The 26,751-nt window shown below is 40.2% G+C and overlaps 1 protein-coding gene across 4 annotated transcripts in view; it reads right to left on the bottom strand.

The window, feature by feature from the left end:
- The window catches only part of MYH10 (myosin heavy chain 10), a 102,844-nt gene that overhangs the window by 2,177 nt on the left and 73,916 nt on the right, over nt 1–26,751 (bottom strand). For 2 of the 4 annotated variants that reach the window (XM_074846976.1, XM_074846977.1), the window contains 27 exons: nt 25,798–25,912; nt 24,694–24,756; nt 22,032–22,225; nt 21,641–21,762; nt 21,246–21,315; nt 20,987–21,147; nt 20,265–20,373; nt 20,051–20,182; nt 18,508–18,714; nt 17,178–17,315; nt 16,502–16,625; nt 14,123–14,294; nt 13,167–13,379; nt 12,922–13,066; nt 11,315–11,521; nt 10,150–10,254; nt 8,949–9,101; nt 8,363–8,611; nt 7,611–7,823; nt 6,896–7,108; nt 5,456–5,617; nt 3,913–4,041; nt 2,583–2,671; nt 2,210–2,333; nt 1,896–2,104; nt 921–1,029; nt 408–580 (listed from right to left, as the gene is read on the bottom strand). In XM_074846976.1, coding sequence (XP_074703077.1) covers nt 408–580; nt 921–1,029; nt 1,896–2,104; nt 2,210–2,333; nt 2,583–2,671; nt 3,913–4,041; nt 5,456–5,617; nt 6,896–7,108; nt 7,611–7,823; nt 8,363–8,611; nt 8,949–9,101; nt 10,150–10,254; nt 11,315–11,521; nt 12,922–13,066; nt 13,167–13,379; nt 14,123–14,294; nt 16,502–16,625; nt 17,178–17,315; nt 18,508–18,714; nt 20,051–20,182; nt 20,265–20,373; nt 20,987–21,147; nt 21,246–21,315; nt 21,641–21,762; nt 22,032–22,225; nt 24,694–24,756; nt 25,798–25,912 — 4,100 coding nt within the window. The remainder of the gene's footprint in view (nt 1–407; nt 581–920; nt 1,030–1,895; nt 2,105–2,209; nt 2,334–2,582; nt 2,672–3,912; nt 4,042–5,455; nt 5,618–6,895; nt 7,109–7,610; nt 7,824–8,362; nt 8,612–8,948; nt 9,102–10,149; nt 10,255–11,314; nt 11,522–12,921; nt 13,067–13,166; nt 13,380–14,122; nt 14,295–16,501; nt 16,626–17,177; nt 17,316–18,507; nt 18,715–20,050; nt 20,183–20,264; nt 20,374–20,986; nt 21,148–21,245; nt 21,316–21,640; nt 21,763–22,031; nt 22,226–24,693; nt 24,757–25,797; nt 25,913–26,751) is intronic. The other 2 variants (XM_074846978.1, XM_074846979.1) reach the window with 1 other exon arrangement.

Raw genomic sequence — 26,751 nt, 5'->3', positions numbered from 1 at the left:
ATCTCCAAGACCTGCTCTCAAGAAAAATGCTGAAAACACTCCCACCAGGGTGGGTCAGGAAAAAAGGGATCAGTACCAGTCCCTGGAAAAGCACAGCTGAGCTGTCTCCTCTGTCACGTTTACCTACGGCTGGATTGAACTGGCAATCCCTGGGAACCTGCCAACGTAAGCTCTGAGTTTGGGCTCAGGTTGTCAGGAATATCCCTGGGCTCTGGCAGCTTCCTTGTTACCATCATCAGGCTCGGGCAGCAGCTCCCAGGAGGCTCCATGTTGACCCATTCCCTAACATCAGCAGCTCTGCTGCTGCAGCTCCGCACTGGATGCTCCCCAAGGACGCACTATGGAGACAGACCGCGGGCACCCAGGGCTTGGACAAACCCCCGCCCACTGCTACCAGTGGCACTCACCTTAGCCTGTTTTTCAGGGTGCTGACCTCCCGGCTCAGGCCCTCGTTGGCCTCTGTGGCATCATCCAGCTCACGCTGAAGTTTACGTCGGGAAGCATTTGCACGTGTGGCTTCCTCTTCAGCCTCCTCCAGCTGGCGTTTGAGCTGCTTCATTCTGGCATTTGCCTTTTCCATCTAAAATACAAAACCAGGTACTTGGAATCAAACTAGGCAGCTGCAACCCCACAACTGGGGCCCAGCTAACACAGTCCTCCCCGACCACCCCGGCTGGAGCCAAGCTGTCAGCCTGGACTGCCAGAAACGCTGCAGAGAGCTCCTGGGTCTGGGAGACCAGGATGTGTAACAGATCACACCAGAGCTAACACAGGGACTGACTGCTGGGAACTACTCTAGTGGTTTAGTCATCAAGACACCCTTCAATCTTAAAATACTTAACAAGCCCTTTCTACTCAAAGTATGGTTTTATTTGCCTTTTCTGAGAAACAGGCCTCAAAAGGTAAGCCCTTCCACCTACCTGCTCCTTGTACTGGTCTGCGTGTCGACGCTCATCTTCCACCTGCATGAAGACTTCTTTCAATTTCTTCTCTGTACGACGGACCAATTTGTTAGCAGCTGCTCTTTCCCTAAAAATAATCAAAAGCCATAATTTGTCCCAGTACTTGAAGGCTGGGAACACATGATCTGTCCTTTCTGAAAGGCTCTTGCCTCATTGTGTAGCTGATACTTGAGTCCTCCTAACACGCTGCCACCATCAACGGAACCAACTTAGTTTTGGTGTGCCAGTGGTTGGCTGGGATGCAGCTTTGAAAGCACAAAGTCTTAGCCCTGGAGCAGTATGAGTATTGTATGCCAGCCGAAAAAAGGGATAAGAAGGTGCTTCTTCACAATGAGATGGAACAGAGCAGCTTTAAAGTTACTGCTAACCAGTAACACAGTCTGCAGAGCCAAAGCACAAAAAGAACAGATGGTGGTACAACAAGTCCACCTTCAGATTCTGGGAGCAACTAGATGAAAAAAAAAAGGTATCTGGAAGACCAAGATGGCATAGATAGACAGGAAGAGCTCCCTGCAGAAAGAATTCTGTGGAGCACAGGATTCATCTCAAGCTGTCACGCCTAAGCTGTTCAACTTGCTTCCTCTAAGAAAAGAGACCAGGTGTCTCAAGGGGATGTTCCACCTTGTCTCAAGAAACTTCCACAGCACCTTGGGCATCCTGGGACTACCAGTCAACATATCCACCTGGTTAACTTCAAGAGCTAATTCAGCAGTTTCAGTTATGAAGCAAATAGATTCTGAAACTTTGAACTCCAGTTACTTCACAGCTGTCTGGTTAAAGTGTGTCCCCTAAACAGTAGGTTTCCAGATAACAGACCCTAACGCCTGTGCTGTAAGCTCACAGCTCAGCCCCACAAACACTTCAGGCATGGAGGTTTCAGACATTCAACTGATAGAGCAAACACAGGCAAGCAGATTTTTTTTTTTTCCTTACTTGGCTTCCTGCTCAAGCTGTTCTTCTAGCTGCACAATCTTGGCTTCTAGAGTAGAAATTGTTGCCTTGAACTTAGACTTCACAGATCCCTCCAGTTCCTGCAGCTTGGCTTTCAGCTCTTTGTTCTGCCTTTCCAGCTGCTGCCGGGCATTTTCACTCTTCTGGGCAGCACTCCGCTCCCCAGCTAGCTCAGAATTAAGCGTGTCAACCTTTCAGAGGAGAAGAACAGAAGATCATTTGGTGCTATTCAGAGTCTCCACCTACCCGCACGCTGAAACAGATTGCCCCTACAGCACTGCCAACAATGGATTCACCTGCAGTGTGGTCTTTCGGAACCGCTCATTGAGAAGCTCCATGTTGCTCTGCTCTTCCTCGAGCTCTTCCTCCAACTGTGCAATACGAGCTTCCAGCCGGCGCTTCTCATCCAGCAGCGCTGACCTAGAAAGGAAGTATTTGGGTCAAGACATGTTCAGATCTGATACAAAGCTACCGGCTAGTTTGCTTCTGATGCTTTAGGCATTGCAAACTGTCATGAGAAGCTACTGTGTCGGCAATTCTTTTCACAACGACAAGGAATTTTTATCATGAAGACAGGTCAATACAGAATTTGCAAACAGATTACTGAGAACTACAGCTGCCAATGCTTGAAGTTCTCCAGATGCACAATTAATACATTTGGCCACTCACTTTCCTGAAGCACTGTTTGCAATCTCATCAGCCAACTCATCCCTTTCTTGCTCAGCATGACGACGGGCTCTTTCAGACGCAGCAAATTCCTGTAAAGGTTTCGAAAAAAGATTCATTACAGCATCAGGAATCTCAGAACTTCTGCAAACAATTTAGCCTTCTAATAACTTCTGGGAGATGCTGTGAAGTGTGATATCCCTGAGGTCTTTTAATGGACAAGCAGAAGCAACAGCTGTAGAAGCTAGCAGGACACATCATCTTGGTACTTCCACCCCTTAACTGCCATATGACTACAGTGGATTTACTTCTTATCCCTGCAGTGTTCCTTGTATAAAGTTAAGGAAGAAAAAAAATCTGCGAAGATCAGTAACATTCAAACCCTAAAAAGCAGGAGAAAAACATTCTGTCACATGCTCTAATAAACACAGTCAGTGTAAAGTGGGCACTAAATTAAAATTTTTTTTAGGTTCTTATAGAGTACATAGCATAAATGCAAGCAGAGTATAGAAAATAAAAGCTTTAGCACAATAGTATAAACACCACTGAATCTCATATTATAAACCTGTACTAAGTGGCAGAAACACTCAAGCATTTGCTAAGGACAGTTTAATGCACTGCAAATGCAAGACTGACAAATCTGAAGTTCACAAAAGAATGACATGGAGAAGCTCCAGTAAGTCATCGGTTATCTATAAAGGCTCAAACAGTAAGTGTAGTGAAATCTGAGCAATTGCTTCAAACTTTGGTCTGCAGCTAACACAGGACAAAAAAGAGGCAGTCTCTCACACAAGGCAATTCTGCTGATGTTTGACCTTGTGGCAGACCAAGGAGATAATGGGATAAGTGATACACAGCAAGACTTAGAGCTCTTACATAAATTGCCAACAATGAGGGAATGCATGCCTGTAAGAGAAAGGGATGAGCACCTAAGAGGGCAGAGTGATAAAACAGACTTAAATGGTGCACTGAGGTACTAGAGGGATTGTTAGGTTTTTATGTATTTCCAATAATCAATTTTAGTACTGAGACTGTGCACTGCACCTGTCAGAAACTCTCTAACCACCTTGCAAATTTTAGTGAGGCCTCAAATCTGTTTAAGCAGTAGTACGGCTTTTCTGCTACCCAGGCAGAGAAATGAAGCCCAGGCTACCAGAATGATTCCTACCAAGCCATAAGTAGTTCGCTAATGACCTGGGGCAGGGGGGGAGAGAAAGTTCTCCTGGCTCCCATTTCTTTGTTCAACTCACTAGATTGCTTTTCAGGTTTTTTTTACTCTCAAACTTCACCTTACTCTAGCAAGAAAAAAAAATTTCTTGGATTTCAATCTCACCTCTTGGAGCTGGAGTATTTCTGCTTCAAGACCTTTGAGCTTCTTTTCACTCTCTTTGGACTGCGCAAAGATCTCATCTCTGGATGCACGAGCTTCTTCCAGCTCCCGCTGGTAGTCTTTCATTTGAGCCTGCATTTGGAAAGCAGGGGAACGAAAAAGCCATGCTGCATTAGGACAATCACAAGATTTATTAGTAGCTCTGAAGCATTTTGGCCCTGAAGAGGTAAGACCTTCCTCCCAAAGTGGCTTCATTCCACTTAAACGCATTTTCAATTCTTATTTTCATGGTAAGACTTAATTTTCTCATCTTTCCATCACCCTATTCCTTGTCAGAAATATCACATTATAAGACTTCACCTCACTTATCTGGTATATTTCTTGTAGGAAAAAAACTGTAATAAAGAGCTGCTCAATTACATTTGTCATGGAACTTACAGAGTAAAGCTCTTGAAATGACTTTTAAAAAAATGACTTAAATTGACTAAAAACCCCCAAATTTATTACAGGTAAGAAACTATTCTTGGAGCAGAAGTAACACAATGCCCCATTTTGCACAGCTAGAAGCATGTGCTTATGGATCCCTTAAACGCTGTTAACACAGACTGGGATCTTAATCTGCACAAGTTTGACTTGAGATGCTAAAAGAGTAAGCAAGTTGGAGAAACTGCATTTAAGTTGTACCTGCGTCTTTAGAATACCACCAGTCACGAGACCTCTTATTTCAGGTGCTTGTAGGAACATACAGAGGTCAGGTATGAATTCTCTCACTGTCCCCTGTCCTTTTGGACTGGCAAAGCTAGGTACCAGCATTTCATGCTCCCTCTGCATCCAGGGCTCAGTTCCAGAATTGCCCTCGTTCAGTTGAAGGAGGATTGCCAAAGAACAAAGTGGACAGGGCAGAAAAGCAATTCAGTTTGCCATATGCTTTACATGGTCTTGCCATGGCCTCACACTCCTGCGGCTTTGGGCCATGGCACTGAAGATTTTTGGCAAAACTGAACGCTACCAAACGTTGAATATTTTTCTGAGAATGGGAAATAAATTCTTGACACAAAGACTGCTTTTTTCTTGCCAAACTAAAAAGAATGGGCATCTTGGAACTTTTTAGAAGTAACTGAAATTTACTCCTCCTTTTTCTCTGGAGCGTTTTTGGCTGAAAACGCATTAAAAAGTTCAACTCAAGGAAGCAGCAGTCAGCAAAAGCTGTGCTCAAATCAGTAAATTCAAAGATCCAAAAGTTTAAAAATGCAGCCTAGAAAGCAATCCTCAAGCAAATCCTTATGCAAAGTGTTGAAATAAAGAAAAAGATGACTACTAAATAGAAGTGTGTGTGTGGGGGACAATCTTCACTCCTTACTGACAAAAGGATGAGAGGAGTTTTGAGCAGGTGATAAGTTCAGGCCAGATACTCTATGACTTATGTCAACATAGTCGAGTCAAACTCCTTTTGCCTTTAAACTACAAGTGTGTTTAATGACAAACAACACCCTCGGATAGACTGTCAGCAGGAGAGAAAGCAGCTCGGTCAGTTCGCTGTGCCTACCTGGAGCTTACGTAGCTGTTTGATTGCTTCATCTCGAGCCTTGTTTGCTGCTTCTATCTGACCTTCCAGGTCTTTCAGATCCATCTCCATTTTCTTCTTGGCTGCCACAGCAAGAGCCCTCTGTTTGCGCTCATCTTCCAGTTCTGCCTCCAGCTCTCGCACCTGTGAAATCAAGGCATTTAACAGGCTCAGTTCCAGGAATGGAGCAACCACAAAATCCTAACAAAATGGTCAGCAACTCCAAAAGGCCTTTGCAGAGCAGAGTTAACATTACTCAACTGGAAAAGACTACTGAATGCAAGCTACATGGGAAGACACTGCAGATGGGAAAAAAAAAAAATCCACAAATTGAAAGCAGAGATCTCTCAACTGACAAAAGGGAAAACAAAGACAATAACTCAGCATCTGAAGCCTTTCCATTTCATCTGTTTAGCTACTGATCAGCTTCTTGCCCAGCACATCTATCCACATTTAGGGCAGATGTTGCTAATTCTGATTGAACCATAAAGAGAAATATAAGTAGAATCACCTTATTTTCTCAAGAAAAAAATTAAATCATTCCCTTTGAAACAGATGTGCTACTAGCATTTATACACCAACAACTTTTTTTTCAAAATGAAACAGAAAACTATTTAAGCAGCAAGCCAACATGAATTAATTCAAACTTTTGCAAAAATAAAACTGAGCCAGAAATGACACAGGTTACCAACATGAAAGAATATGTTTTGTTTTGAAGCAAACCTCCCTCCTCATGCTAGGTCAAGAGCTCTTGTCCGGTGCAAGATAATACCAGTTCTGCGTTGCAATGAACTTCAAAAGCCCTCCAAGCCATGTTTATTTCTAAGAGAGCTCCATATTGGTGATTCTCAGTAATTGTACATTTTTGTTTTCTTGGGATAAATCTTCAAACATTGGTTGTTTTTTCCTCAAAGCTTAATGTTAAATTAGAACCATCTTCTCTTACAAGCATGAAACCTTAAAAGCATTTCTTAAGTCTCTTCTGATCTGCTTTGTGTTGCTAGAATTCTAAAGTCTGGCAAATCTTTGCCACGATTTTAGTTTAGGAATCTGTTCACTTAATTAGTCTTTAAGTCTCTCGGCATCCATGGATCTGTTCCTGTACATCAAATAGGGTGAACCTGGAAGTCCAAATAACATACCCCTGTCCTTGAAATACACCCCGGCAGCAATAGCCAAACCTCTGCTTACATGCTAGTCCTTCAAAAACACTCAACAGTAACAGACTAACAACTGACAGTGGCCAGTCCTCAACAAGGCCTATTCTATTGCTTACAAAGATCACTGCTTAGGAGTTCTAAGGATGGGATCTTTAAGCAAAAAGTGTTATTTTTCTGGTAGCAAGTTATCCCCGAAGCCAAAGAGCTTTGGCAAAAGATCCTCACACCCTTCTCACTATGAAGTACAGTAAAACAGACATACTTGTTTAACCAGCATCCTCTTCTTCTCTTCATTCTGTTCATCTCTGGCTTGCAGATCTCTCTCAAACTGGGCTTTCATAGCTTGCATGTTCACCTCCAAACGAAGCTTAGCATCTTCTGTGGCCTGCAGTTCATCTTCCAGTTCCTCCAGCTGAGTCCTCATCTCTTCAACCTGTTGCTCTAAAGTTCTCTTTGACTTTTCCAGTTCATGAACCTAAGCCACAAACGTTAATCAGACCCTCTCCTTCAGTTATCTCAACATCAGCAGTTATTAACAGCTAAATAAGACATTATATGAACTCAGTACACTACATTTGTGATGCTCTGAATTGGACAATGAATCAGAACAGGCAGAGCAGCACGTCTAAGTCTGTATTAGAGAACCCAACAAACATCTATGCAGATGGTTGGAGAGATGAGCTGTGCAATGTCACAGAAAAAAAGTAGTAATGAGACAAGCTCTTAAATCTAGTGCAGGTGCCATTCGTCATTTGGCCAGCAACTTCTGCTCCCCATGTCTTCACATCATTTGAGAAGTCCTGATGTGAATAAAGATCACCCTCTTATTCTGAGCATTAATTCCTCCAGGATTCTGGGTTATAAATTAGCTTCAAAAAGTTCTTATTTTGTGTCCAATCTACTTCTCCAGCCAGGGAGTTTTCCTGTGTTATGCCCTATACAGTATATAACAAAACAGGGTGTGGAAACGTACTTACATTTTTGCCCACATCATCTTTAGAGCTCATTAAGTCTTCCATATCTGCACGCAACTGTTTGTTCTGTCTTTCAAATTCTTCCTTTGCTTCCAGAGCTTCTTCCAAAGCCCGAGCCAGAGACAGTGCTTTGGTTTCCTTCTCCCTTGCTTCTGCTTCAGCACGATCTCTTTCCTCTGCATATCTGGCAGAAATGTTCTTTTCTTCTGCCAGCATCTGAACATAAGAAACAATTAATCCATCTCATAAATTCTATAATCAGGTCCTTCCTGCCTCAGGTGCTTAGTCAATGAAGTGGTTAATGCTCTAAGTTTAGCCGGCCTTCAGAAGCTGTCTAGTCTCTCTATCTTGACCAAAGTGCTAGTAAGAAAACAGCTACTTTGGGATGAGATGAGGAGAGCAAGCTACTAATCAAGATTAAATAAGTTTAATATTATTTTCATCTTTCAGTCTTCACATCCTTTCTTAGTCTATCTTGAGGGAGTACAATAATAGTTAAGATTTTGTTCCAATATAATTTCCTTTTTGTACGTAAAGAGCTTATTACTTGATCTAGCAAGACTCAAAGTTGGCATTTAGCTCACTGAAATTATAAGTGACAAGTTAAAAGGCCAAGCTGCTCACAGAAGATTTATCAATAACCACAGTACTCGTCAGACCCTTCTTTATACAAGGGTCATTTATGCAGTAACAATATAAACAAGATGCCACTTAAAAATCATAGAAAGCAGCAAGATGACAGGAAACTAGGCTACCTGATCAAACTTCTTCTGCTTTTTCTCCAAGTTAGAAACAATCTGGCGCTGATGATCTAGATCTACCATCAAGTCATCCAGCTCTTGCTGCAGGCGATTCTTTGTCTTTTCCAGTTTGTCATAAGCCATTGCCTTCTCCTCTAGGCGCTGGCTTAAGGACTCCATATCCTTCAATAATTTTTTCTTATTTTCCTCCAAGCCTTCAATGGTTCCCAAGTCATCATCTACCTTTTTCTTAGCATCAGCCAACTGAAATTTAATAAAAGAAAATAATGTTCCTTAGTGCATCAGGAGAAAGAAAGAAAGGCATAAAGTCCAAAATACAAAACCATAAATAGATGTTACTGCTAAAGTAACACAAAAATTGTGAGCTAGTAGGATACTAAGTAGGGGAAAGTTCTGTCCACTGCAGTTAGTTGTACTGGTCATTATTGCAATGGAGAAACACCACAAGGGATTTTATTCCAAAATCTGGTCTAGCACATGTGCACGTTACATGACATTTTTCTGAGAGGTTTAGGACCCTGATTCATCTCACCTGGAACGCGTAGGCCTTACAGAAGTTCTGTCGTTTACAACAGCTTACCTGTAACTGCAAGGCGAGCATCTGTTTCTCCAAGTTCTTTCTGGCCTCTTCTTCCTCTTCCTGCTGCTCTTGCAGGTTGTTCTTCTCCTCTTCCAGCTGCCTAATCCTACTGCTCAGGTTGAGTTTCTGGCGGGTTTCTTCCTGAAGCAGCTCCTGTTACACAAACAGGCATATTCGAAGTTCAGCTTGGTTCATAGTGTGTTAACTGCAGCCTCGGGCTACCACCCTCCTCTATATGGACTTTCAGGTTTGATTATTTTTCCTCACAGCATTTTTGCACAAGGACATGTTTATGAAGACATCTGTAATTTGGGTTTTCCAAGAGGCACTGATCATTCATTTTGGGCACACTTAAACCCTTATAAAGCGTATTTCTGATCAGGGAATCCATGCCACCGTTCTAGAAGTTAATGGATGATACTCTTCTGTCCTTAAAGGGACGAGCGCAGAAGTCACCTTCAAAATTTTTCTTCTTTCAGACAAGCATTATAGAGTAGCTATTTTAAACCACATGGGAAGAATATGTAGCAACAAATCCTGCAATGGCAGCATGCCTCCAAGTTTTGCTCCGTTGCTTAAATATAAAGGTCAGTTTAAAGATAGCTGTAATTTGGCAGGGGGAACTTCTGTCATAATGGAAACTAATGACAGGTGTAACCACCATCCCCTCTCCTCCATCCTGTTCCTCAGAGAGCTCTCTAATTGTGATTAACATTATTCAAGTAGTCAAAATTAGCATTTTTATACAAGGGGAAAAAAGAGTGTATTTAAGTGATGAATACATGCATAAAGCTGCATTACTTAACTCAAAACCAAATACTGTCAGTCTGAACTTAAGCTGTCAGTAAAAGACAGGATATTGTCCCTCATGCCTTTCATGTACCCCAAGGATCTTTACATTAACATTCTACTTAGAAAGGTTTTTTTGACTTAATTCTTATCTCCCACAGAGACCAAGATATAAAAGAGAAACTGAAAGGCTACAGTCTATCAAGCAGTGAATCTTAAATAATGAAAAACTGGCTCCACATGTAGCTGAGCAATCATTATACATCACATTGAAGTCTAGTGAAATAGGAACTACAGCTTCTACCCAAGGGACTTCCCAAACCATGAGTGAAAATGTATTTTTGTTATGCAGTTAGCATTTCAATGAGGAACAAAGCTTCAGCGCAAAGTTCAAGCTTTACTGCACACACACCTGTGTATCCTGAAGCTGAGATTCCAAACTAGCCGCATCCTTGGCAAACTTAATGCCTTTCTTCTCTGCTTCCTCCAGGAGACTTGAGACATTATCCAACTCGTTCTGCAAAGCAAGCAGGCTAAAGGTAACAGCATGCAGCTGACTCACAGCAAAGCCTACATCCCACTGGGAGCTGGAACTGCAGAACATAAACCTCAACAAATTCCAGGTATGGCAAGACAACAATAGATCCCAACAGAGACATACAATAAGCTAAAAATATTGAAGTTTGGCTAGAAGCTTCAAGTTGGACGTCAGTCTTGAACTTACACGGTATAACATAACAAGAGTTAAGCATGGCTATTTAGCAGAGCACATCACTCCAATATCTGCATTCATACTTAAATTCTATTTTTAATTATAGAACCATATATTTTATGGGACCATTAATTCAGGGATTATCAAGGTAGCAGCTGGGTTTAAAGCATCATTGCAAGAGAAAAGGTTACTGCCAGGTGCCAGCTCTTCTTGCTATTTTAGGCCATGCTACTTTTATGTATAGTGAGAGACTACCCAAATGCTTCCTCTGAAAAGAACTAGGCCATTCCATTTTTGAAGCACTTTAGCTTACCTAAAGTACTCACTGCTGTTGGTTTAAGTCAGTCCTGATTGCATTTTGCCTATTTTCTCCATTTCCCAGAAAATTGGGCCTTTACTTGCAATCCCTATCCGCCTAGCTCCCATTTTTGAAGCACAAAAGAAACCTCTGGCCACCATCAATCAGTGCATTTTTACTCACACCTACGAATGAGCTCAGCCCAATCTGCTCAATTCCATATCCAAGCCAAGAACCAGGAGGCCAGCTGGCAGCAGCTTGCCTATGCAGAGCCTCCTACAGGATTTGGTCTCCAGGATGGGAATTCACGTACTTAAAAGGCACTGTAATTCTCACATAGCCCAGAAAGTTCAGGATTAATGTCATGGCTCAGCTATCTCCACCTTAGGTGCGTCACCACTTTAAGGGCCCTTAAGTACGTGACAGCGCATGGGTGAGGTTACCTCCCATGTCAACTACAGGCCCAGTTCCTGTAGACCGAGCTGCATCTTTGAAAGTCATTTCTGCAGATGGTTAAGACTTTTAGTTTCCTGCCTATTTTTCAGCAGGACTTCCATACAGCCTTACCTGCAGCTTGTTAGCTTTCTCCGCCAGCTCCACCCTCAGTCTTTCGCCTTCTGTGACCTTAGCAGTTAGCTCTTGTACCTGAGCATCAAGCTTCTTCCTCTTATGTTCAGACTCTGCCTTGACCTGCTGCAGTACCTTCACTTCACAGGCTAACTCCTTGTTGTCGGACTCTAGGCCTTGCTTGTTTTTTTCAAGATTTGCTTTGAACTATGAAAGACAAAAGGAAAGAAATTCAACACTTTGTTACATATGAATAAAGTTTTCTGCTAAAAAAATATTGAGTCCAACAAATCAGGTTTACAAGTCCAGAGATAAAACAAGTGCTCAGCAAGCTGTAAGTAGGGAGTGTTTAAAATGCTGCCACGTAACATTCTGTATATGTTGGCCAAAGACTAAGTTAATGCAAGTTATTTCAGTCTCAGATATCACAGGTAACAGTGAAGATCAAACATACTTCTATGAATTTAACAAGATCTGGGATGTCACTGCTGTAAAATGACTGTATGAGTAGCACTGTAAGTAAGAAGGAATGTGCCCATTAACAGATCAGCACGGCTCATCTCACAGAAATAAAAGGACAGCTATCAACTAAAGCCGCCCTGATTTTAGTAGGCATAGCAGCCTGGAAGTGCATAACAAAGCACTTTTCACCACTGCACTGACATTTGTCAAAAACCTTTTTAAAAAAAGCAGTAACTGGCATAAGGGATGTTTAAGTGCCAATCTTACTGTATCACCAGAACTGACATCGTATCACAGGACCTTTAAGACTTCAGGGTATTACTCCATCTTTTCATGCTCTTATTGAGAATATTTAATGATTAAGTAATAGAAGACATGCATAAGATCTTCAGGTGAATAAACTATGATTTCCACCAGCTGTAACTACTATATTCCTCGCTTAGTTTAAAATACTAAGGAAGCTTGAAGTATTCCCTACATAAAATATTACTACAGCATGTGAATTGTTCACACATACATTTATGAATAACCAAAACTAGTTTCATGAACGAAAGATACTTCTATTTGGCAGTGTTGGAATAGTTCTGCTTTGGAACAAGACACTCAAGCTGCATTGGTGTGCCTCCTCCTGCCGGCTCTGTGGTGGTTACCAGAGAACACACTACAGATGTGCAAACTGGCAAGATACTCCAGAGATCTAGCACTGGAGGTCACAGTACAAGCATGAGGTTAGGAGTGGCTGGCAGAACTTTCACACCACCTGCACTCACAGTTTGTAATTTGTGAGTGCTGACATTACAATTACCTTATTTGGAAGTATTCTGCAGTTCACTCATGCAGAGAAGCTACTTTTCACCAAATAAGCACGTGGGCTGCTGGAGAATTCCTACAGAAGTACTACATGTTTTATCTCTAGGTGTGCCATTTCGAAGTCTAATGAACACTTCAGAGAGATGCCAAGACTGTTTAATAGTTACAATATATTCAAACCAGCACGATATATTTGTTTCAATTTACAGTTGTTATGTGTGTATAGAGGACAACTTAGTTCTACAGATATCAGTGGAAGGGACTGCAACACTTAGGGTACTTATAAGAAGTCCTGAAGCAGAAAAGTGTATTTCTATAATTCATTTACTTCTCACCCTTTTGGCCTGTTCAAGTTGTTCAGAGAGCTCTTCCAGAGCAGTAGCATGCCTCTGCCTGATTTCCTGGATCTGTGCTTCATGGTTTTTGGTTTCCTCTTCAATTGCTTTCTTCAGTTCAGCCACCTCCTGCTCACGCTTTGTCCTAGAGGAAGCATCAAGGGTTATCAAAATCAACATTTTAGTCTTTTGTAAATTAAAGGTGAATTTTAAAGGTGCTTTTTTACACAGACATATGATCCTACCTCAGCTCTTGCTGTGCTGCAGTGGTATCCAAGGTATCTTCCAGTTCAGTTTTTAAAGCCTCCAACTCTTCACTTAAATCTCTTTTTTGCTTTTCTGCCTTGTTGCGTGATGCCTTCTCAGATTCAAGATCCTCCTGGAGTTCTGCAATTTGAGCCTGCAACTCTCTTATCACTTTCAGTGCATTGTTTTTCTGAACTGCTTCTTCATCACCTCTGTTAAACAGAGGCACAACAGTTAATAATAGCTCGTACCTTCAGATGTATTCTCATAACAGTCTAGCATTATTTATGTACATAAATGATATCCTAACTTTTCAACTAGAATAAAATTGACTTTCTAAATCTTCATAGATAGAAAGCCTCTACTGTTATTCTCAAATCCTGACAAGCACAGTGCCCCAGGTACTACAGAGGCACTATCAGAATGATCAAGCTTTCAAGTTTACATTCAAGTGTTCCAATTTTGTAGATCTCAACACTGTCCCAAAAATGCAGTGTCTGTAGAATTTTCTCTTTGTGCAAAATTATAGACCATTACTCAAAAATTACAAAAGGTGTTTAACTTCTATCATAACATGTGACTGCAAGACTACCACACAAGTCTTGATGTCTGTACTACCCAGTCACTGAAAGTACCCTGTTAAGGCTCACAATTACATGGTTTTTTTCCCTCCTGAGACGGAACTCTGGGAGACTAAATAAGCTTCCAAAGCCCAAACACTATTACACCCTGGTGGAGCTTTTTTGCAGCTTTGTAGAGCAAGTAAAACACCACAATTACTTTTTTTGCCATGTCTACGCACAGCACTGGTGTCTAGAGATGCTCTAATACAAATGTGAACTGTCTTCTCCTTTAACATTCCCAGTTCTGATATGTTCGCAGTCAACTAAAATTCTGTCTGGGAAAGCAGTTTTCTACCACACTTCTGTAGTCACAAGCACCATTGTGCTCTGACCTGGCAAGAGCAGCCTGAAGTTCTTCCTCTTTCTTGGCCAGCTGGATCTTCAGTTCTTCAATCTGGGCTTGCAGCTCAGCTATTTGGTCCTGTAGGTCTGTTGTTTCACCATCAAGTTTTCTTTTAGCTTTTTCTAATTCTTGACGGGTCTTTTCCTCCTTTTTCAAGCGCTCTAAGGAAGCAAAGAGTTATATTTATATGCAATTTTTTCTCTTGTCACCCTCAGATGGTTCAGGGGCAGGGCCATGGGGTGGCAGGAAGGGCAACTAGTTTAATCTATACTGTGTCAATTCCTTCTCCAGTCTGCAGCTGGAAGGCTGACTGGGAAAGATGAAATAACAAAGTAGAACTGTACCATTTATATAGAAAGTCAAGAAAAAGTCAATGAGTAGAGAAAAAAGTTTGAAATAAGAGAACAGAAACATAACCTCATCTTGATAGAAAATAAGGAGTGGGAACTAGCAGAAGAGCAGTTCGAGCTGTTAGGCCAGATAATCACAGACATCAAGATTCAAAAATGAAGATCAACTATGGACTTATGGCTTGCATAGTTTTGGAAGGGCTAGGCTAGACTCCAAAAGGTCTACTGGAAAACAGTACAGCTTAAAGAAAATTTGGATAAACTGTTTTTGCAAGTATGTGTGGCACTAACTCACATCCCATTGGTATTTAGAAAGACTTTGCAACCCTGATAGCTTCCTGTAAGCTGAGATACTCCTGCCCTAAGGTATTTCTCTGTGAAAACCATCCAGTTATCAGCGTCAGAGCAATAAAACACATTTAGTTCATCTGCCTGTTGTCCGAATAAGATAGTTACCAGCTGCATTGTTTACAGTTAGCTAATGATCAGGTATGTAATATATTTAAGTCAGAGGAAGGTTTTGCTTAGCATAGCATTAGCACAATTCCAAATGCATTAGCATAAAAATAAGTTATTAGACTTGTTCAATACTTAGTGGGTCCTCAGTGCTGAGATTTCCCTCACACTGTTCCTAAGCCTGCCACTGAATCAGGACATCTACACGGAAAGGGAGCCATGTTCAAGAATCATCTCTGAGAGCCACCCAGGGTTATCTGGGATTTCCGACAACCTCAAATAACACTGTTTTTCTCTAAACAGTTCCTCATTCAAAAAAAATAGCACTTCTCTTGGTTTTACATTATAATCCTGGTGAGTGACAGTTAGAACAGTGTCCTAAGAGTCAATTTTGCAATTGGAAAGGTTCATAGTAAACCAAATTAGACTTTTTTTTCAAGTATCAGTGCCTAGCAGTGCCAAGACCCTAGCAGAGAGACCTTAATGGCTTCTTGAATCATCTCCAAGAGTAGATATCATTTTACTGTGCTTTACTAGCCAATAAATTGCTTGTCTTATATTTAAGCTTTAATTTCCATTTCTAAAGTCATCAGTCTTGGAACAGTACCATAACCAAAACACATCTGTCAAGTATCTTCAGAAACACTAGTCCTGATTCAAGCACACAACTACTTAAGCATTATTCTCCAGGGAGTAAAGCTTACTTATGCCCATCTTAAGATCTCTGAATATAATTTTTAAATAAAAGGTACATCAATCACCTACTATCCCTGTTAGTTCAATACCTTCCTATACAGATAAGATTAAACTTTGGTATTCTTCCATAAGTACATCAGTTTTAAAATATGTGGTAAGACTGGCCATAATACAGTAAGTGAAAAAAGCATTTCCAAATTAGGGCACAGAGTGTAACTTTGCCTTATATTTTGCAATTTTGACTTGGCAGTTTATTAATGTTGCACAATAGCTATTTACAATAGCTACATAAGTAATTTAAAAAAACATAAAATCAAAAAAGGTTAGATATAGGGCTAGTTTAGCCTGTGACAACACACGCAAAACAACCAGAAATAAATGGCCAAAGAAATGGAACCATTTTACATAAGCAAAGCATTAAGCAAAACGATTCAGATTTGCTTATTCAAAAAATATTGGACGCCTAACAAATGCCTACTAACATTCTTCCAGAAATACGTTGTTCTAGTATGTTATTATAGAGAAGTGTAGCAACGTCCCAAGAGACAGATGTTTTACCTTATCACTGAGGGATGCATGCAACAACATGGATTTCTGAGTGTGTCTATAATGAAATGGATTCTCAAGAAATGAAAACCTAACAAGTTAAACATGAGAAAGACTGAGCAGCCAGATGCAACAAGTGTTGCAAGCAACACAACTTTTTTTCAAGACTTAAATAGATAAAAATAACAGCTAATAAGGTATCTACATATAAGGTTACACTTAGCAGGCTGGACCAGATAGCGCATACACTGTAACAAGGGATTCGTTCCTTTCTAGCGTGATGTTCAAGCTGCTAACAGGTCAATGGAGTAAGAACAAACCTTCCAAATCAGTGATCATCATTTCCTGCTTGTTCTTGAGTTTGGCCAAGTTTTTGGCCTTTTCTTCTTCTTCAGCCAGCTGAGAAGTACATTCAGCAATTCGATCCTCCATCAGCTTCTTTTCCTAGTTAGAAGAAAGGGGAGAAAGAATAACTTCTAAAACACAATTTGAAGAGTCTCTAAGCAACACAAATAACTGAATATACAAAATCCATACAGAGGTTTTAAACAGCATATAGAATACAGATTTTATTTCAAGTGACTGACCTGTCAGTAGTAAGGATCAATTGGAATAGTACAGAAACACAAACATTTGTTTTCCAAGAAAGTGAGACTTAGAATTTAACACATGGGAGGCCTGGGTTTAGGACAGCATTTGTTGTACACTTTTGGAAATCTGTTTGCAAAGAACAACAGTAGCTACGACAAACACTGTCTCCAGCTCTTAGATTTGGAAGACTTATGTAAACAGGAAGAATGCATGACAAATACCTCTCTTTTGAAGGTCAGTTCAAAAGAATCTCTAAATGTCTCAGCTTCAAGCTGTTCAAACCCCACAAGCCTTCAGGTGCAAGCTTTACAGATGATGTAATAGCAGTCTCAAATGTTTTGAGAGGTATCACTTGGCATCACTATTACTTATGTGGAGAATCTCCACGATGCATACTGGTCTCACCTTCAAAAACTTGGAATTTTGGTCCTCCAACAGTAGGATCTCTTCCTCCATTTTCTTGATCTTTGCTTCAGCTGTCACTTTTTCAAGCTGCAACTTCTGTCGAGCTCCCTCCTCCTCATCAAGCTGCTCCTCTAGGTCCTGGGGAGAAAGGCAATTGCATCTGTGCATTTTCCAGGTTCCCCATGTGTTAATTTTTTTGTTGCTTTTAACTTGGTGAAAATGATGTACTATTTTGAAAAGCAACCTGCCCTAACTAACACTAAAAATGCATTTGCTTTGTTAGATTCATTTATAGTATTAATGACTGGTAATGAAATTAAGAGCCACGTGATACACATGGAATTTTTTGTGCTCTGTATTTCAGCTTTGGCCGAAATATGCACTCTAGGAAACATACACTCGCATCAGAGTTTTTCACCTTCCGAATTCTGAACATAAAATAAAAAAATTCTACTTAATGACAACCAAATCAGATCAGGCTTTATGTCAGAGACTTCCTACCATACTACAGCTGAATAGGATGTCCAGTGTCAAAGTGCAAGTGCCTAGGAAGACACACCACAGGAAACAGATCTCCTGATTTCAGTATGAATCTAGATCTCAATATTACAGCTGAAATGGTTCAGATACTGGCACAAGTAGCTAGATATGATTAGAAAAGCCATAATGTATTGTGCTTCTATTCATTCGTGGTTTTAAAGAAGATTCTCAGCAACACATGAATGGACGCTTATTAAAAGGCATCAAGAGCTGTGAGATGTGGGCTTTATTTCCACTTCAAGTACCTTGAATATTTTGCAAGATAGGTTCTCAGGTATTCCCTCAGGTCCCCATAATTCAAAAGGAAACATCTAAATTATCTGATTTTCACAAAAAGCCCAAGTAACTTGGAGGAGAGGAAGTTGTTATGGTTTCATAAAACTCAAAGAAGGAATATTCCTCATCATATTCAATGGATTTGTCAGAAAGGAGCATTTATCTCCTAAGTTACATCATCCCATCAGTCTTTCTTTCTATAGGAAAGCAGCTAAGCCCCATGCAGTCATTCCTGGTTCTTCCCCACCCAAAAGTGTTTGCTACCTTCAATACTCTGTCTGCATACAGAATAGATACCAACAGGGCATTTTGACTTTTCTTTTTCTTCCCTCACATGCCTGGAGACCATAAGAAGCTAAACACACTGAACACAGGAAGAGAAAAGAAACAAAATTCAAATTGATTTTATTCCACACATGGTGCTAAGGAGCTAAATTCCTCTGTGCTGTAGGCTTCCCCATCCTTAACTGTCCTGTTTGCATGCTTTTCCATTTCCAGTTACCAAGAAGCATACCTGAATATGGCCCTGCATTTTCTTTTTCTCATTCTGCAATATTTGGTTTCTTTCTTCTTCCTCCTCAACCCTGGACTCCAAATCATGGAGAATTTCTTCCAACTCTTGTTTTTTGGCAGCCAAGCGAGCCCTCATCTCCTCAGCTTCTGCAAAGAGCTCTGTCTCAGCCTGCAGCTGCTCTGCAAGAATGTTCTTCTCTTCTAGAAGCTGCAGATATACACAAAGTGTAGTAAAGCAGTAAGAACAACATTTCAAAGTCTCTCATGAGAGATTATACATATGCCAACTAGAAAGTTACTTAAAGATCAAGTTCTGTTACAATTCTTGACTCCCTCATCAACATCCAAACTCAAAGAATTTTAGCAGAGGGCTTTATCAGCAGTCCACCAGCCTTCACAGTAGGGTTACAGCTATATTCACTCATCCCCCCAGTTTCAGGAATAAATCCCACTGCACCTATTCCACCTGCCCTGTTATACCAGCAGCAAAAAGATGAGAGAAGTGCCTGTTTCCTGGACTGTTCCTCGCACTCATCCCTGCACAGTGGCAGAGCAGTGCCATGGGTAGCCAGGCTGAAGCTGACCCTTGGAGTCACTGGAACACATTAATACTTACTGTGTAAACTTGACAACAGAATAGAATAGTTCCAGTTGGACGGAACCTGCAACAATCATCTAGTCCAGCTGCCTGACCACTTTCAGGGCTGACCAAAAGTTAAAGCATATTATTAAGGGCATTGTTCAAATGCCTCAAACACTGACAGGCTTGGGGTGTCAACCACCTCTCTAGGAAGCCTGTTCCAGTGTTCGAACAATCTCTTGGGTAAGAAGTGTTTCCATATCTAGCCTGAACCTTCCCTGATGCAGCTTTGAACCATTCCCACACATCCTGTCACAGGATCACAAGGACAAGAGATCAGCACCTCCATCTCCACTTGCGCTCCTCAGGAAGCTCTAGAGAGCAATGAGGTTGCCCTTCAGCCCACTCAAATCCAGTGTCCTTCGACACTCCTCACAGCCCATGCCTTCCAGCCCTCTTACCAACAGGAACTGATGCTCTGCCCTTCTAGATATCCATCCCAGTTCTAGCCTGTCTCAAAGCTACCACAGTGATAAATACATGTCTGTCTTCACTGACACTCTTTCAGCTCTTTAAATTGATAATGTTACTTATCATAAATCCATTTTCAGTTTTGTCCAATTGTTGTAATTGCTTCCCTACATCTTAAACAGCACATGCACACCACAGAAATATCCTACCCTGAGAATGCATCTGAAAAGGAAAAAGACACTGCTACTGAAGCTCTCCTGTAAACTAGGAAAAGCCAAAAAAAGTTTAGTTTTGTTAACATGATGTTTCAGCATTCCTGGAGGAACAGCTCATGCTGTATCTTCCTATTCCAGATTTTAGCTGAGTGTGAAAGGCATTAGCTTGCCTGATTCTCAGTGTTTTTATTCACAAGTGTCTACCCAACATGGCTCCCTCACATGGGATGTAGTGTAATTCACATTCTAGATATCAAAAGCTGATATTGAAGACAAACCTGTTGATGTTTCCTTTCCATTTCCTCAAGTTCTGCCTCCACTTTCGTCTGTTTTTCTTTCACCTTCATTAGCTCCTCGTCCTTGGCTTGAAGTTCTTCTTCTTGACGAGTGACCTGGAGAAGAGGCTTCACCTGCAAAGATTTGAAATGAACAAGTGAGAACCCGCGTTCACATACTTACAAAGGTCAGAGAAGGTCACAGAATATAACGAACCTTCGTGAAGACTCTCCACCATTGCCAGTGCCTAAGCTTTAAATATGCAGCACAATTCCTCTGCAGGATTTTCAGGGCACTCAGTTGCTGTTGTTTCTTTGCAAAGGCCCTGAAGACAGAAAGAGCAAAACATTTTGTGTTAAATACAGCTGATCATCTGTCCGTGTTTAATTTTTAGGTTACCCAGCTCTAGAACACTTGCAGACCATAAATAGGCTTATTTTTAAGTTTCAGTGATTACACTGATTTATGAGTACTCATTCCTTACATGAAAGAGCAGAGCAAGAGCTAGATTCACCATTTTCAAAACTATGATTACAAATGTTATTTGTTCTTACTCTTAACAGACTTTTTTCTTAAAAAGATAAAAATCAGGATGGATTAGATGCTGAACTGTCCTTTAATTTCAAGAAAGCAGCCTTCTAGAGTACCTCTCAGGATCCTCCTGCTCCACTGGAAGAGAGACATTTTTGGAGCCACTAGCTATACCATGAACAACTGCATGTTGAAAGGCAATATTAAGTAAAGGAGATATTGTTAAGGAATGGGGGTGTAAATTCTTATTAGGTAAAAACAAACAAAAAAAAATCACCTAATACCCTGGAGACAACTACAGTTTATCAGGCAACACACTTTAAGAAAATCTCTCCTCAAGTGGAAGCTTTAACGTACAGTTCCCTCCCAAAGGAGGCAAGAAGATGAAATCATAACAGCACACATACTTCCTAGCCAGGTATCCTCTACAGACTGCCTGGAAGAAGATGATAATGTCTGTGATCTTCAGATCTCTTTCTTCTTCTAAGTGTGCCAAGACACCAGCTCGGAAAAAGATCTTGCTCTGTCCAATTCTGTATAAGTTGGGGTCCAGCTCTAAGGCTCTGATCTAAATGCACAGGAAAACACATTTTTTTATATCAAGAAAACAACAATTTTTGTTTCAACTTTTCAGTGTTTTAATAATATTTAAGTATAAGCACTTACCATACGTTCACAGGCTTGCTTACCATCCATGAAACCTTTTGGAATTGCATTGGGAGTAAGGATCTCATACCTTTAAGTTAAATGAAAAAACACCTTTACATTCAACAAACAGCTACATTATTACAAACCTAAAGATATAGTTACCAAGAGCACAGCTAAGGAATTTCTCCAGAAAGTTTTTCCCCACAGCCCATTTTAGATTGTTGTCCCTTCCCTATTGTCTTTCGAATAAACTTGCAGTATTTAACTGCTTCAAGTTCAAGTCACTTCAAGACCTCACACATTGTTTTGTATTTTCTTCCAGTTGGGTTGGGGGAGGGGGTTGGGGGTGTCTTCAAATTATTTAAGAAGGAACTTTATCTCATAAAAACTCAAAAGACTGTTCCTGCTGTTACCTCTGTCTAAATTCCTGGAACACTATCCTGTTTGGAAATCCTTGTCGACAAATCCTTATTCCTTCCAAAACACCGTTGCAACGAAGCTGATCTAGAACCAGATGTGGATCCAATTTTCCAGCCTGGACAAACAAAACAAGCATGATTTTTAGTCTCAATCTGTATTAGTGAAAAACTGTAGTTTAAGTTTTTCAGGCTACTCTCTACAAAGTCAACTGCCTAAAAAATGGGATGTGCAGGGGATACTAAGAAGACGCTTGATCAGTGTGAAAGTTTTGTGAAACCTGGCTTATGATTTCAAAAGGAAGACACAGACAGCATGCATAACTTAAAATGCATGTGAATACTCTAATAAAGAGAAAGAATTACAGGAGTGGCCTGTAGTACATACTCTCTTTTCATGATTTGGAATGATGCAGCGAACAAAATTGGGATTAGTGTTTCGGAGCGTTGCCATCAGCTTGGTGAGAGATTCTTTGTACAGCTGGCCAACGGTACGGAACATGCCCTTCTTGGTCTTGTACGCAGAGCCAAAAGCTGTCTCTGTTATTCCAGTGACCTGATCCAGACCCACAATACGATCCACTGGAAGGACAAGAGAAAATAATTAAGTGGACTTTAATATTTGTCAGGTATAAAAATAGGCAGAAAAAGGAGCAACAGTGCAGCAGCAGAAGCTTTGCGGAACAAATGACAGAAGGTGCCATCAGTAGGGCAAGGCAGTCAGCATGTACTAGGGACACTGTGCAGAAGCAGTGGAACCAAAAGCCACAAACTTATACAGCAGAACAGTGTAGCTTTAGTAGGTACAGACTAAAATATCCAGCTCTTTACTTGCAGTTCTACATGACCAGTAAAGCCATTTTCTTTACTTTAAGTCAACTTCTAAGTGATAAAAAGCTGCCTGGAAACTGGCAATTATTTGAATTCTTACAATGCAAAGTATTTCTGGGTTGAACATTTGGAATTAGACATCTGTGCATATTTGCGTAAAATGAAGAGTCACTTGTGGTAATTATATAGATTAAGTCTGAGTTTTGTTGAATATTCAAAAGTGTTCTGAAAGCATAACTATTTACAGAAGAGTTGGAAATAGGGCTATTTCAGTGACAAGAGGGGAAAAAAGTATCTGCCAGACTTCTGCTAGTCTGCTATTTTGAAGAATTCTTCTGAGTTTTATATACAACTGCAAAGACCTCCCTAGCCAAAAGACCAGTTTCAAACAGCAAAACTGCACACCAAAGCACTCCAACGCTGCCATAAAGCATCAGAATAGATTTTTCTTTTATCTTTTGAACATTTTGGGTAAGGATCTCTACGGTTTCTTTTTCAGAAGCACAAATTAGAAATCTGACTGCCATCATTAAAACCTTTAGGCCAAAAGCACAAACGTGATTCCATGTGCATGTCAACAATTATTTAAACAGCTCACTAAAAAATACACAGGTGGCTTAGGACCTTAATAATTATAGCTGGCATTTCTTAGTACTGAGCAAATACACAGCATCTATCAGTGTGAAATCCATGAAATCCAAGCTGGCCAGCCAGAAAGAAGCAACTCCTATGTAGGCTACAATCTTGTGAAGTTATCTTCAAATTCATTCAAACCAAAGCAGAGGCAATTATGCTTTGCCTCCAGAATTAGTTTCATATATGACAAATAAGTGACAATAGGTTTTTTTTCATACTTTCAACTAGTTTTCAAAGGTCTATAAAAAAAGGAAAATTAAAAGCAGAAAAATACAGGGCAATAAGTTTGAATAATCACTGGTAAGTCTTGCATGTAGTACAGAGCAGAGCCCAGATCCTCCACACAGTTCTGATCACAAGAATCTAAGCAGCATATTAAAGTTACAAGAGTAAGTAGGTGGTACATTGGTCATAAGATCATATCCCAAATATTTACTTTGAACCAGAATTCAGTTCTAAACCAGAAGTGGGCTAGAGATTACTGGAAATCAGTCTTACAGAGGATGAACATAACAGCTTGTAAATATTAAAAACATGCACCCACCAGACACCACTAACAACTAGACACCATTCAGCTCGTCTGGTCACATACTTTTTAAAATTTTGTAAACATATCTGATAATTGTGCATCTTTTGCTTTGCTTCCCTCTGCCTCCAACTATAAGACAGTTATTCGTATTTCAAAGAGGATTATTAAAGTTAAATGCAAGCCTTCTCTATAGGTTAAGAACAGTCACTGAACAGCATGACCGGACAATCATCCATTGGCTAAAGCCCCTGAACTCAAGCCCTCTAGTAATTACTTTAGGAAACACCACTAGCTTCCTCAAGTATGTGATGTATCACGAGTAACAGAAGATAAACCCAAGTAAAGATCAAAAGTCTGAAGGCACAACCTTCACATACACGTATTTCTAAACTTGGGGAGAGGAATACAAGAAGAATGAGGAAAAGGTTGGATGAAATAGCTAAAGTGTCTTCAAAAAGACATTTCAAATAAGTGGATTTGTTGATTTCTTGATACCTCAAAAAATGTGTGCAGCTTCTACAAAGGGAAATATTAAAATTAAGAGGTTTTTATATAAAAGAACAATTCCAACAATTCTGGAAGAAGTTTATTTCACTTACTACCCCCACTAAAACTGCAGCACTCATTCTGACACTTCAATACATTCTTCAGCTCTCCTCCCAAAAGAATACATCCATGTTCTAAAACATTCCAAAGCTCCGTCAATGTTGGACTGCAGAAAGAAGCTTGATAGTGTTACAAAGCTTATACATTCTCTCAAATGCTTGGGGCTACCAGAATTACCACTTAAGAAGCAATTCTGCATCTCAGCATGGAACTAGGAAGCAACAAACCTTTTGATCTGCAATGCTTCAATGCAATGCATAAAATATAGATGCTATATGTATGCAGCAGCAACTGAATAGGTATGCACTCAGAGACCATTTGCCTTGTGGAGGTATACCTAAGTTTAGCATGAAATGAAAAGTTCATGCAAGCCTACGAGCAAAAGTGGTTTTCCTGTAGATACAACAGCCCTGCCTTTAGTAGGTCTACTGTTTTTATATCCATTCACCTGGTGGATCATGAAGACCAGTAATATTGTCATAGAAACAGGCTCTCTGAATATTCTGAATCTCTAAGGCAGAGAAACAGCAAAAACAAAGACAGAAGAGCAGATACACAAGACACTTCAGTTAGTATACAGAACAGGTTTATCAATTGCAAACAGACTTAACTGTGCTACAAAAGCAATCAGGCCACAACATATTCCATGCACATTTCAATTATCTGTGGAAGCAGGTTGTGAATATTTGGACCAAAATACTTTTGCTTCTGTGTGTGTACTCAAAAGGGAAGGAGCAGATCCCCAACCAAAAAGTTCTTTATATATTCATTAAAACTGCTCTATGTAGCTGAACCAAGAGGGAAACTCAGTATTAACCTATTGCATCATCTATATCACAAGCTTAATTTCCTCCTTGAATAAGAAACTACAGGATTTGTATACTGTGACATGTAAATATACTCTAATTAATATACTGTGACACTAAAAATTAGAACAGAAAAGTCCCTGCTAAGTATTTATTTGGCTATTTCTGCTTCTTGGGAGTATTTTGGTAAAAATGTTGATAAATACTTTCAGCTGATGTGCAGGTAAACTAGCTAATGAACAATGCACAGTTAAAATAGGAATACATTGCATTTGATTTTAATATGCAATATCTAAGCACTAGTATGGCTGTTAATGAATTTTATTTTAGGAGATGCAGATTTTCAGGATATCACCCACCACTGCACATGAAAAACTATGCTGGTGCTCACATTTTATTAACAGCAAGAAGCATTACAGCTGTTTATATTCAGGACTCTACTGCAGCAAGTCCAACTAAGAGTTCTGGACAAGATTCTACATGAAATCTGACACAGGGTAAATCAGTGAATCAGTTCAAGTAATGAACATGAGAAGCAGCTACTCAGAAATGGTACATGTGCAAGGGACCATTGGTGCAACCCAGCTTCCTTGTTGTACTTCTGGTGCTAAACAACAGAAAAAGTGCTGTAGATATTTACAATGTAGAGGTGGAAGGTGAGGAGGGAACCGGCACAAAAAAATCCAAACTCATCCAACAAGGTAAAAATCGCTAACAACTTGTGTGCTCGGAACATGATTTCTTACCATCCTTCCAAAGCTCTGCAACAAATTTGTCAGAAGACTGGTGCAACAGCGTGGCCACATTGTCATTCAGGGGATCCATATTCTTCATCAACCACTCATCTGCCTTGTAGTCTACCTGCAGAGCAGCCAAGTTGCACATGATCAGATAAACTCCCAGCTTTAGGTTCAAATCATCAAAAAAAGGCTTTCAGAACACTATACTGATGTTTCTTCCTATTCTCTTCTTGATGCTTGCTTGTTGTGAGTTAGTTGTGCCTCCTTAGAACAAAGTACCACGAAAAGTTATTATTCTTTTGAAAAATTAAATGGGAGCTTTCTTAAAAATTTAGCAATCTGACTTTTGCTTACTAATAGCTGGTATACATTTTCAGCCTAGTGTTATTGCCAAAATAAGGCTTTACTGTGAAGTTGTAAAAAGAACTCTAGTATAGAACCTAATTACTTTATCTAAATTACTAGAGAGTAAATTAAGGATGTGCTGCAGCAAAACTTTTTTAATTTCACTATAGCAGTTATACTTAAACACTTTGTTCTATAAAGAAAACAAAGCTCAAGAGAACCAATTCTGTGGGGTGCAATTAAAACTATAGCTCAGCAGTTGAAAACTCAGTGCTACCAACACGTGTTTCATCCCAACCCAAAAGAGAGCCCTAAAATTCCATAAGCCAAATAAAACCTCTATATAGACTAGCACATTTTTAATTCAGCCAAATCAAGAGTCCTCTGCTTTTAAATAAGGGCTTTGGAAGGAAAGCCACCTTTAAATGCTTCCAGCATCCAAAACCAAGTAAGATTGTTATCTTAATACTTCTTGCAGGAAAAGCTACTTTATGAATTATTTCAGTTTTGAAGGAATACACATGCTGATCAAAAACTGAAAAATGCCTTCTGTCTGAGGAGGATATGCAGTGCCAGTATTCCAGAAATGCCCACTCAGTTTGGCAGAATTAAACC

Source organism: Strix aluco, chromosome 21 (genome assembly GCF_031877795.1).
Source record: "Strix aluco isolate bStrAlu1 chromosome 21, bStrAlu1.hap1, whole genome shotgun sequence".
NCBI classification, from domain to species: Eukaryota; Metazoa; Chordata; class Aves; order Strigiformes; family Strigidae; genus Strix; species Strix aluco.
The sequence above is the reverse complement of the archived record's forward strand: the minus strand, read 5'-3'. Positions and strand labels throughout refer to the sequence as shown.